The sequence below is a fragment of the Eptatretus burgeri genome, chromosome 5 (genome assembly GCF_056783735.1).
Source record: "Eptatretus burgeri isolate ZD-2024b chromosome 5, Ebu_testis_v1, whole genome shotgun sequence".
In the NCBI taxonomy this organism is placed as follows: Eukaryota; Metazoa; Chordata; class Myxini; order Myxiniformes; family Myxinidae; genus Eptatretus; species Eptatretus burgeri.
The window spans coordinates 78,962,516-78,974,833 of NC_140965.1; the positions used below are offsets into that span (position 1 = coordinate 78,962,516).

Here is a 12,318-nt window from a genome sequence, read left to right on the forward strand (position 1 = left end):
TGTCGGTCTGTTGGGTCGTCGATCGAATGGAAAAAAAAAATTTGAAAAAAATTTTTTTTTGATCTATTGATTTACCCTTATTTGTTGGTCATGATGTCGGTCTGTTGGGTAGTCGATGGAGTCGAAAAAAAAATTGGAAAAAATTTTTTTTTCGATTAAAAACATTTTTTTGATCTATTGATCTACCCTTATTTGTTGGTCGTGGTGTCGGTCTGTTGGGTAGTCGATCGAGTCGAAAAAAAAATAATTTCGATTAACAAATTTTTTTTGATCTATTGATCTACCCTTATTTGTTGGTCGTGGTGTCGGTCTGTTGGGTAGTCAATCGAGTCGGGGAAAAAAAATTCGAAAAAAAAATTTTCGATTAAAATTTCTTTTTTTATCTATTGATCTACCCTTATTTGTTGGTCGTGATGTCGGTCTGTTGGGTAGTCGATCGAGTCGGAAAATAATTTTTTCGAAAAAATGTTTTTCCATTAAAAAAAATTTTTTTTGATCTATTGATCTACCCTTATTTGTTGGTCGTGGTGTCGGTCTGTCCATGTGTGTGTTTGTCGGGGGTTTTTGACCCCCTTGCAGTTGCTCGATTTTGATGAAATTTTGGTGGTAGGACCAGTTTATGACCTCGTTGTGCAGCATAGGTACTGGTTGCTAATGCCCCTTTGGTTGCCTAGCAACGGGACTTTGAATTTTTTGAAAAATCAGAAAAAAATTATTTTTTTGAAAATAAAAAATCGGGCCACGAGCGACTGTGGGCAGTACATTCAGCCATATTGTCAAAAATTTCCAGCCGGATCCAATGAAAACTGTCGGAGAAGATAGATTTTGAATGAACCCTGGTCGAAAACAATAAAAAAAAACGAAGTTCGTTATATCTCAGAGACTATGAGTCAGATATACATGAAACTAGTATGGTAGGTTCATGGTATGTCCTAGTTATGTGTGCGAAAGAACCGTTGCTATGGACCCCTCAGTTGCCTAGCAACGGCCAAAAACCTCTAAATGTGGGGGTATTTTAACGAAAAAAACAATCTGCAGCATTAACCCTTGAAGCTAGAATCATGAATTTTCTTGTGCTTAATCCTCAGGTCATTCCCCATCGAACGGGCCCATCGTGTCAGGTTCTATTGGGTAGTCGACTACCCATGTCTGCCTACCGGCTTGTTTGCTTGTCTGTGAGCAGGATATCTCAAAAGATCGTGTACGATTTTGGACGAAATTTGGTGGGCAGGTTGGTTGTGTGGCAAGAACGAATTTATTCGATTTTGGTGAAGATCTCATCATCCAGGTCAGGATCCGGGAATTTAAGTGATTCTTCACCACTGAATGATAGGGCTAAAAATGGTACATAGCACGATATCTCAAAACGATATGGACGGATTCGGATGAAAATTGGTGGACAGGTTTGGTGTTTCACAAGGACGAATTGATTCGAATTTGGGGACAATCCAAATGCTGATCCGGATACGAGAATTAAAAAAAAAATTCACAGATTCTTCGCCGTTGAGAGATGGGGCAAAAAACTAAATAGAGTACGATTCAAAAAGTTGTGGATGGGTTATCACAAAACTACTGTCAGTGCTTGAGTTGGTTAGGTGACAAGAACAAGCCGATTAGATTTTGGTTGAGGTCTGAATCCGGATCTGGCCAATCAGTGGAATACAAACGTAAAGAAACTTCCCTGCAAATGTCTCCTGTTCTTCTTCTGTTTCAATTATTTCATCTGATCATATGCTTGTGAAAGTCAACATCTCTCTGTCTATTTTCAGAGAGCTCTCTCAATGCGGTGAGTCTGGCAGTTCAATCAGGCAGATTGGCAGGAACTAGAAGCAGCCACCTCTCTTCAGGACTGGTCTCCTCTATCTACTGCCCCTGATGCTAACTCATCTGAGAATTCTTCCACAGAAACCTGCTCCCTATCATGCACAGATCCATCTCATCTCATCTTCAGTTATCCTACCATTCTTCCTGCCCATGGTATACTGAGTCTTGTGGTGAGGCAGGTACCCTGAAACAACTTGCCTTCTCTTCCTGGAAAATAAACCCAACTGAAGGTCATATCAGCTCATTCCACAAAGCCCACAAGTGTGTGCCCACTCTCAGGAGAGACAGAAAACAACATATCTCCAACCTCAAAAATGAACTTTCAAACTTGTCTCCCTTCTCTAAAATCTGGCAGCACCTTGTGCAGTTTGTTTCCGAAGTATGCACCCCCTTCATACCTTCCCTCATTTCAAATGGTTCCACAGTTAACTCCACTCATTAGATTAAGTATGGGAGCATGTAAAGGAGTAGCACGTTGCTGCATCCACTTTCCATCAGTAATCCAGGGGCCCCCATCTGGCAACCCCCAGGCAGATGCCTGGCCTATCCCCATCTACTTGAGATGCCAATCAACATGCTGCAACTATAAGGCATGCGGTCATCCCATCGGCCTTCTCCATTCATGAGGCTCCCTCACTGAGAGAATCTGGTGAGCAGGATCAGCATCAGGAAATCGAGCCACATGTTCATACAGCTGCAGCTGATGCTCACGGACTATGCAGGTAACAAATGAGCAACCGCTCGTTGGACACAAAGTCTGACCAGCAAAAGCCAATAATATCTGAAGAGACCTGGTATTGAAGGAGTTAAGTCTTTGTCTCAGATCCTTTGTCAGAGTCAAAGTCTCACATCTGTAGAGCAAGACTGGAAGCAACAAGGACCTGAAGACTCGGACTTTCGTCCTCCTGCAGAGGTACCGACAGCACCACACCCCATGATCCAGTGAATCCATGACTCCCCAGCTCCGATCCAGTCGTCTATTGACCTCCAGCTCACAACCTGCAGAGACATGAATATCACTGCCACTCCACATGTGAGAAGGCCGAATGCCTCAATTTTGTGTTTGCTTCCAAATCTTGTGTCCCCATCCGCTCACTCTCTCTAACCACCTTACCAAGTCGCACCAAACTACTCCTGGACTCTGTGTCATTTTCAAACGAAAAAGGAGAAGTTTCTGGCAACCCTCAACTCTGATTCTGCAACTGGACTGGATGGCATAAACTCACGTATCCAAAAAACCTGCTCTGCTGCTCTTGCACATCCTCTTTCTGCTCTTTTCAACCCATCATTTCCCTATGTAATCATCCATCTTCTTGGAAATCAGCCAACATCACTGCATTGCATAAAAGGTGCAAAAACCGATCTCCTCAACTACAGAACAATTTAAATTAGCTTAGCTCCAATCATCATTCAGGTCATGGGATCCATCAACACAGTTGAAATGAAATAATTCCTTCCTTCACTCTAATGGCCTCATCTCAGATCACCAATTAGAATTCAGACCAGGTCACTCCACCCTTGACATGCTGCTTCTACTCACCCAATAATGGATAGAGGCCCTCAATGTCAGACATGAGATCAGGGCCATCTCTCTAAACATTTATCGAGCTTTTGATACAGTCTGGCATCCTGCCTTGCTCTCCAATCTATCTGTCCATGGCATCCAAGGCCAACTCAGCTCTTGGGTTACTGACTTCCTCGACTCTCGTTGTCAAAGTGTGACACTCCATGGAATATCTGTTAAAGCTGCAGTTCCACAAAACAGTGTTCTGCGTCCAGTCCTATTACAAATATTCATCAAAGATCTCTCTGACTCTCTGGAAAAAAAAAAAAACATTTTTAGTGCTGATGACTGCACCCTCTGCCATGACATCCCTCAACGTTAAGTCAGGCAGCAGCAGCCTTTTCCCTCTTTGCAGATCTTGACAAAATCACAAATTGGTCAAGCACTTGCAATATGTATTTCATTCCAGACAAATCTCTATTCTCTCCTCTCTCCTCTCTCCTCTCTCCTCTCTCCTCTCTCCTCTCTCCTCTCTCCTCTCTCCTCTCTCCTCTCTCCTCTCTCCTCTCTCCTCTCTCCTCTCTCCTCTGTCCTCTCTCCTCTCTCCTCTCTCCTCTCTCCTCTCTCCTCTCTCTCTCTCTCTCTGTCTCTCTCTATCTCTCTCTCTCTCTCTCTCTCTCTCTCTCTCTCTCTCTCTCTCTCTCTCTCTCTCTCTCTCTCTCTCTCTCTCTCTCTCTCTCTCTCTCTCTCTCTCACATATACCTGTATATACATATATACATATATAATAGATACATGTATGTATGTATATACCGAATATATATATATATATATATATATATATATATATATATATATAATTATTAGGGTGGTGGGTTTGGGATCTGAGGATCCTGAGTTTAAATCCCACTTGGTTGTTGAATTAATAACAGGTGGGGTTGACTCTGCCTGTCGTCCTTCCGAGGTCAGCAAAATGAGTTCCTGCTTGCTGGTATTCCGTGTCGGAGTGGCGACCCGTCCAGGATTGTACCCAATAGCCAAGGAGACTGCTTCGGCAGCACCAACGCTCTGCACAGAGTATGGTCCCAATGGATGGATATATATATATATATATATATATATATATATATATATATATATATATATATATATATATATATATATATTGAGGTACCTGTGCTGTGTACAGGAAGGAGCCCAAAAGCGAATACACAATGTAGATACACTGAATGACAAACCATGAACCAATAAATTCCATATTCCTGTGACACCTTCAGTCGAATGTCAGGTGTGGACAGCCAGTTCACAAAGAACATGCATCTCTCTTTATGTTCATCAATTTCTCTTTATTTTCATCCCAAACAGCATCATTCCAATCACAACTTAACACTGCACCATTAATATAACAAAATACAGTAGCGTCAATGGCTCAACTAACGTTGAGCTCGTTGTGGCAGGAGCTTAAAATCCCACTATGTACCGAACGGTTTTAACTCCTGTGGAGACGTTCCGAATTACGGCAGACAATGCGCACATAGGTCATGAGGAGAAACATGAGAACCTTAAAGCTTATAAAACCAACGGGTTTTCCCCAAAACCACAAACAACCAGGGGAAGATTGAACCGACGAAAGGAATATGATGCAGGTTGGGATAAGGAAGAAAGGGGAAATACCAAATCGATAATAAATAATTATATAAAATGGGAATAAAAATGAGTTGAAGGGATGTAAGGTTCCTCACTCCGGACTCAATCTCGTATGGGAAAGGGACAAAACCGGGGTCTCAGCTCTGGTTGTAGTGGGTCAAAGGATAGGTGCGGAGCAGCAACGAGCAGGCGATGAGGAGATGAGTGGGTCAATGAGGTGATTGGCAGAATGATGAGGAAATGAAGGCACATGGGTTGGTTGATGAACAAGGCAAGGCAAAAACGCCAAAAAGGCAGGCAGGATGTCCTCCTCCTCAAAAAATTTTTTCATCCGTTTTCTTTCTCCTCAGAACTCGATGTACCTCTCTGACACACGCAACCACCCGATCCGGCTCTTCCCTCCCCTCCCCGGGCAATGCTCCGCCCCTTTCAGAGGCGTCTATCACTCCGCCCCTGGAGGCGTTCACAGCTCTGCCCCTCTCTTCCTCTTGCAAAGTCTCTCAATGCCCCAGATAGAGTCTTATATCGGGGTTTATACACACAATTTCCTTAACCATAATCCCTAACTAATTATTACCACACACCACCTCCTGTATGGTACACATACAAAAAAAATATACTAAAGCTGACGTGTCCCTACTTATTACATCAATATGGGATAACTACTCCTACACGGACCGTGCTATTCTGTACATTTCTATCTGGTCTATGGGAATATCTAACCCCTCCCACAAATGTAACAATACAATGTTACATACACTCGTGAGGTAAACGAACAAAGACACCGTTCTCACGTGACATGCAATACAGATGAATCTGCTGGCGAAAAAAGGTGAACACAAAACACTCCGTATGGATCGGATCACTTCATATGAAACTTTATAGGATCACTTTTTTTCCACGATACACCTTACTAGGTTTGTTTAAGTCATCATTCTCTCACAACTCATAATCTATAAACACACAAGCCACCACCTGTCATGGGGAAGGGGTATAAGTCCAGAGGGAGTGGATGAGGTAGGAGTTCAGATAGAGAGGTGTGGTGTGTGAGCTTGGAGGGATATGGGTGGGGGAGAGAAAGAATGGTGAGAGAAAGGGAGAAGGTCCCTCATGAACACCTGGCCTTGAGGCCGCCGGGCACAGATAACTTCGTACATCGGTGGGTTGCTAAGCAACCATGAACGCCGATTGGCCCTGCCAATCCTGGCAGGGTAACACTACCTCGCATGATACCTTACCTGTGGACGGCCAAAACAAGGGGAGTCTCGTGCCCTCAGCGCATACCCGGATTACTGCTGAGCGATAGTGAGTGTGCGCTAGCTAACAAGAGCAAATTAGTGGGGCAGAACTTTCCGGCTAAACTAACATGCAGACCATGCTGGACCAAAGAAGGAAAAGACGGAATGAGCTGGGTACATTTAAATTATAAGCAATTTATGAGGGTGAGGAAAAGTATGTGTCACAATAATGGAAGGTTTTATTGCAGGCAATAAGTACAGCAGGGGAAAGGATTTGTGGGGTGTGGCAAAAAATGCATTTATACTCAAAGAGAAGACACGGGGTCGAGCTAAACTGATATAAAACTTCTCTAATCTTAACTCATGCAAACAATACAGGCACCATCACAAATAAATTAGACAGCAAGAAAGATCAGAGGCAGTTGAGAGGTTCTCGACCTCTTTCAATACCTGGCGCAGCCGACTAACCGACACTTCCCAGTCACTTAGGAGGGGGGAGGAGGGAAGAAAACTGGGGGTGTCTATGGTGCATGAGTGGGAAGTGCAAATAAGGTGCAGGTGTGATGCAGAAGAGGAAGCGTGAAGGAGTGCATGTCTGTAATTTCTCTTTCAGTACTTGCGTCTACAGCAGACGAGACACTAGATGGGAGAGACAGAACACGTGAGATGATAGCTTCACATGGTGTGTGAGAAATGTGTAAATGTCAATGGTAATGAAGATTACCTGAAGAACACAGTGGAAGCCAAGTGCCGATGACACGGTGATGACCCGGCGATGACCCAGCAACTCCTCGGCAATGATTCAGTGATGGTTGGTTCGGCAATGGCTTGGTGACTGACTAACTCGGCAACTTCTGCAGCTATTTTATAGAGCCTGGATGGAGGAGGAGCCAAAAATGGATCAAAATGCCCTGCTAGCATATCCGAGCTCCCCTGTTGGTGCACAGATGCCACCCTGAGAAGTAGTCCCACCCTGCCAGACTCCGTAACTGAAAATGGCCTCTTTGGCTCCCAAACTCGGCCATGCAACAGAGCTTCAGGATTTACATGGGACATGGGTTTTGGGAGTGCTCTCCAGCCATGAACATGCACTGGGCTTCAATCAAGGGTCATTATTTAGCGGCGTGCCAGAGCTACCCAGACGACGTTGAACGGGCCCCAGCACATATTTGCGCTTCAAGCTACATGCCAATATGTTCCGACTCTTAGACTCCGTCATAGTGCACTGACATCCTTCAAGGGCTGTGGGGAGCGTCTGTGGAACTGACTGTGGTCATGGCGATTTGTAGCAGTTATCGTGATGTCAGAGAGGTGCCGTGGCATTTGTGGTGAAGAGGTTGAAACGGTTGTGGTGAGGTGATTGAAGAAACTGTGGTGAGGAGGCATTTGTGGTCAAGAGATCGAGCATAGGTTATTGTGGGGATTTATAGAAAGTTGTTTGAAGTTTGTATGAAGGTTGTAGCGTTGATGGTCTGTGTACTGGGGTGAGGGTCTGAGGTGAAGCATCCATTGGTGAATGGCGCACAGTTTGATTGGGGGCACTGCAGCATATGTTGTCGAGGCTCTCTATTGACGTCACCGTTTTGTCTGTGGCGTGCATGATGTGGGAAGGAGAGGTCATATGTGAAACAAAGCAAAATAAAATAAATTAAAGGAATTAAAGAATGGAATTAAAGACCTCACTGAAAGCCATGAGCAATGCAGGTCAGGTCAGGTATGGGAGCATATGCCAGAACAGCGCGTCGCTGCGTCAACTTTCCGCCGGTACTCCAGGGGCCTCCGTCTGGCCATCCCCCAGGCAGATGCTAGGCCCATCCCCATCTCCTTGAGATGATGGTCAACCTGCTGCAACCACGAGGCACGTGGTCGGCCCACTGGCCTCCTCCACTCATGAGACTCCCTCGCTGAGAGAATTTGGTGAGCAGGATCAGCGTCAGGAAAACGAGCCACATGTCCATACAGCCGCAACTGACGCTCACGGACTATGCAGGTAACAAATTTCATCCGAGTCTCTCTCAGCAACCGCTCGTTGGACACAAAATCCGACCAGCAATAGCCAAGGATTCTCCGAAAAGACTTGGTACCAAAGGAATTAAGTATCCGTCTCAGGTCATTGGTCAGAGTCCAAGTCTCGCATCCATAGAGCAAGACTGGAAGTACCAAGGACCTGAAGACTCAGACTTTCGTCCTCCCGAACAGGTACTGGCAGTGCGAAACCCCATGATCCAGTGAATTCATGACTCCCCAGGCCCGACCCAGATGTCTATTGACCTCTGACTCACAGCCAGCAGAGACATGAATATCACTGCCAAGGTAAGTGAATCTCTCCATGACCTCAACATCCTCACCACAAACAAACACAAACAGGACAGCAGCATCCAAGATGTCACCAAAATCCTGGATCTTAGTTTTGACCCAAGAAACCCGTAATCCCAGCGGCTTCGACTCCTCATTCAGCACCTCGAGGGCCCCCAAAAGGATGTCTAAAGTCTCCGCAACGATGACTGCATCATCTGCAAAATCAAGGTCCGAGATCTTGACATTCCCAAACGATGCACCGCAGCTTGATCTCTCCGACATCCTCCCTAAAATCCAGTCCATACAAGTGCTGAAAAGTGTGGGGGCAAGTACACATCCCTGACGAACTCCAGTAACAACTGGAAATTTTACCAGTTCAACAATCAGAGATGGTACCAACACACTTCACAGCACTCTCAGTACGAGAGTAGAGTTCAGACATCAGATCGATCAGTTTTGGTGGCACCCCACGAAGACCAAGAAACCTCCAGAGGACATCCCGATTCACTGAATCGAACGCTTTACAGAGATCAACATAGGCTGCAAGCAGCCCCTGCCGAAACTCTCGTCTGCATTGGGTGAGGACACAAAGAGCAAGGATATGGTCAATCGTTGACCTCTTTGGTGTAAAGCCTGACTGCTCTGGACGCTGGTGCTCAAGCAGATGGTGGCAAACCCTATCAAGAATTATCCGAGCAAAGACCTTGCCCGGCACTGAGAGCAGCGTCACCCCTCGGTAGTTGTTGCAGTCTTGGCGATCACCCTTCCCTTTCCAGAGAGGAACAACAAGGCCCCTCTTCCAGTCAGTTGGGATGATGCCTGTGTTCCAGGCAGAGCACAAAACTGCATGCAACGACACGAGTATAGCATTTCCACCAGCCTTGAGAAGTTCAGCATGGATGCCACAAATCCCTGGAGCTTTGCCCCGTTTCAACTGGTTCACTGCAGCCCGTGTTTCCACAAGCGAAGGTGGACCACAGTTGATTCGAGGGTCAGCAACAGGGATTGTAACACCCTTGACGTCCAACTCGACAGTTGGGGGATCAGCCTGGTACAACCGCTCAAAGTAACCGGCCCAGCGGGCCTTCACTTCAGACTCCTCTGTCAAGAGCCTACCACTCTCTCCTCTAACTGCAGTACACCGAGGGATGGGCTTGGATGAATGCAATGCACGAATTCCCCTGTAAGCGGGATGAGAATCACCTGTCTAATGGTGATGCTCTACCCCCTCACAGATTCCTCGCACATAGGCCTCCTTGTCCACCCTCAGTGCACGTACAGTTTTACGCCTCAGCTCCCTGAACAGCTCAGCTCTGCCATTCAGCTTGTCCCTGTGACTCTGGTCAATGGTATCCAGTGTCCCTTGAGAGGCAAAATTCTTCTTTGCCCTGCGGTGAGTTCCAAGACATCCACCGGCAACATCAAGGACGGTGGTGTTGAAGGCACTCCACAACTCTTCAGGACCCCCCAAAGCACCCAGACCCCCCAAGTGTCCACTCAGCCTGTTCGCAAACTCCTCAGCTACTCTCTCATCCCTGAGCTTGCCAATATCCAGCCTAGGCTGGGATGGTACCATTCTCCAGGATTTAAGGTGCAGCTTTAGAGTTGCTACAACAAGCCTTTGGTCAGTATTGAGGAACTGAGCACTCCGGTAGACCCTGCAGTTCTGGATCATCCTCCAGCGAGTGTCAATGAGGACATGGTCAATCTCCTTTCCCACACCACCAGCGTTGGAATACCAAGTCCAGCAATGAGCCTGTGGGTGCTGGAACCATGAACCGACCACCCTAAGTCCATGAGTTCTTGCAAAGTCAAGGAACTTAGTGCTATTCTGGTTCATAGTTCCTGACCCATGGGGACCAACACGCATCTCATAACCATCCCTATCAGTTCCAGTCGATGCATTGAAATCCCCTAAGACTAGAAGTGTATCTCGTCTGGGGCACTGATCAACCACAGACTCGAGCGTGGTGTAGAATGTGTCCTTCACGGTGAGGTCACTCGCCTCAGTCGGAGCATAGACAGAGACCAGGGAAATGACACCTAAGGAGTGACGAATCCTTAATCTCATAATACGCTCGTTGACCGGTGTTACCTCAATTATCATTGGGATCAGCTTATTGGACACAGCCACAGCAACTCCTTGGGTATGGTAACCATCAGAGCGACCAGACCAATAGTAGGTGTAACCATCCACCATTATCGCGCCGCAATCCGGTCTCTGAACCTCAGAGAGAGCTGCAATCCTGATGTCCAAACGCTTGAGCTCAAATGACAACAGAGACAGGTGATCATCCTCTCTTAGGGATAGGACATTCCAGGCACCCACTTGAAGGGACCGCTTCAGGTTAACCCAAGGAGACCGCCGTCTGGTGGACGACACCTCAGCACCACTCCGACACACTCTCCCGCAATCTGACCCAGGGATGTTACCCCGTGGTTTCCCTCCTATCATCAAAGATTGGGGGTCCCGAAGGCTTTGCCCCAATCCCATCATCCGGTGAGCTGCCCTGCGAAGGGAAGCTGCACAGGAGGTACTCCCACGGAGTGGGTTTTCAGATTTTTTTTGCATTTTTGTGTTTTGCGGAATGAAGGGTTTTACGGTGGCTGGAGTGCAAATCCTGCCACCAACCTCCTAATAAGAAGTAGCCCAACTGCAGGAGGACGTCCGCAGACACAGTTGGGCACTAGATATGGATGGCCGTTGGCTCACAAGGAGCTCCTCCGCCCTTTGACAGGTTTTGTTTTTAATCCTGCTGGGTGTCCATATCCAAACACCCTCCTCACCAGAAAACCTGGTGGGGGAGACGGTTTAGTCGCCGACAACCCGACCATGGAACAGGTTAGTACAGGTTTACATGGTACCTGTTGCAAGTGACAGATCTAACCTGACCTGACTTAAGTGCATGAGCAATGCATCTTGTCCCATATTCCCACTCGACATAATGGAAGGGCTAACTAAACGAATACTAATGAAATAACTATCTTGTGAGCGCTATATGTTTGGTGCCATTGCCTTGGGGGAGTGCCGGCTTCACAGAACAGCAACAACACTTTAATTGGAATTCCAATCCCAGGTAAGCTAAAAATAAATACAGATACTCTGATGGTGACTGAGCAAAAGACGAAAAACAATTTTCAATCCAAGAGAAAGTATGCAGGCATAGTGGTGGTGGTGACTGAGACACTTACTGGTGATAGACAACCAAGTCCGTAGACAGAATGGCATGCTTGATCATGCCAATGGCTGTGTGATAATCTTCAACTGATAATCTTTGCAGTATTTCATGGCCCTGTGTGGCACAAAGCAAAACTAATTTTAGCAGCAATCACATGTCAGAAAACTGTACAGTGTTTGTAAATTGCAACTTCATTTGTTGTGGCAGTGATTCTGTGATAGCAGTCCTATGTATTACAAACTTTGATAGATCACTTATGGTGAAGTTACACATCCTGTCTTATCTCTCACAAAATCATCTCCCTCCCTCATCCCACTCCACCCCCTGCCTCCTCCCACCCCACCCCCATCCCTCCAAACTCCACCCTCATGAGGGTTTGAGGGGGGGGGAGAGAGAGAGGAGGGAGGGGGGGAGTAAAGGCAGAGGTACCAGACATTAGGTAACACCGGGACCCTCCTCCCATCCTATCACCTCTTCCTCTCTCTCTCATCCCACCCAACCCCTGCCTCCTCCTGCCCATCCCCTCCCTCCAGAATCCCACCACACCCCCTGTGCCATCCTCTCCCTCGTCCCACATCCCCCTACTCCACCCCTTCCCTAACCCACCTAGTTATAAGAATCACTGCTT

At 46.6% G+C, this 12,318-nt stretch overlaps 1 protein-coding gene and 1 long non-coding RNA gene across 9 annotated transcripts in view; one reads left to right on the forward strand and one right to left on the reverse strand.

The window, feature by feature from the left end:
• The window catches only part of LOC147026763 (uncharacterized), an 86,390-nt gene that overhangs the window by 50,795 nt on the left and 23,277 nt on the right, over positions 1–12,318 (forward strand). The gene's annotated exons all lie outside the window — the stretch shown is intronic.
• PDE5A (phosphodiesterase 5A) overlaps positions 1–12,318 on the reverse strand; it is a 133,774-nt gene that overhangs the window by 24,321 nt on the left and 97,135 nt on the right. For 7 of the 8 annotated variants that reach the window (XM_085882552.1, XM_085882554.1, XM_085882553.1 and 4 more), the window contains 2 exons: positions 11,704–11,804; positions 6,938–7,087 (listed from right to left, as the gene is read on the reverse strand). In XM_085882552.1, coding sequence (XP_085738678.1) covers positions 6,938–7,087; positions 11,704–11,804 — 251 coding nt within the window. The remainder of the gene's footprint in view (positions 1–6,937; positions 7,088–11,703; positions 11,805–12,318) is intronic. The other variant, XM_085882555.1, reaches the window with a different exon arrangement.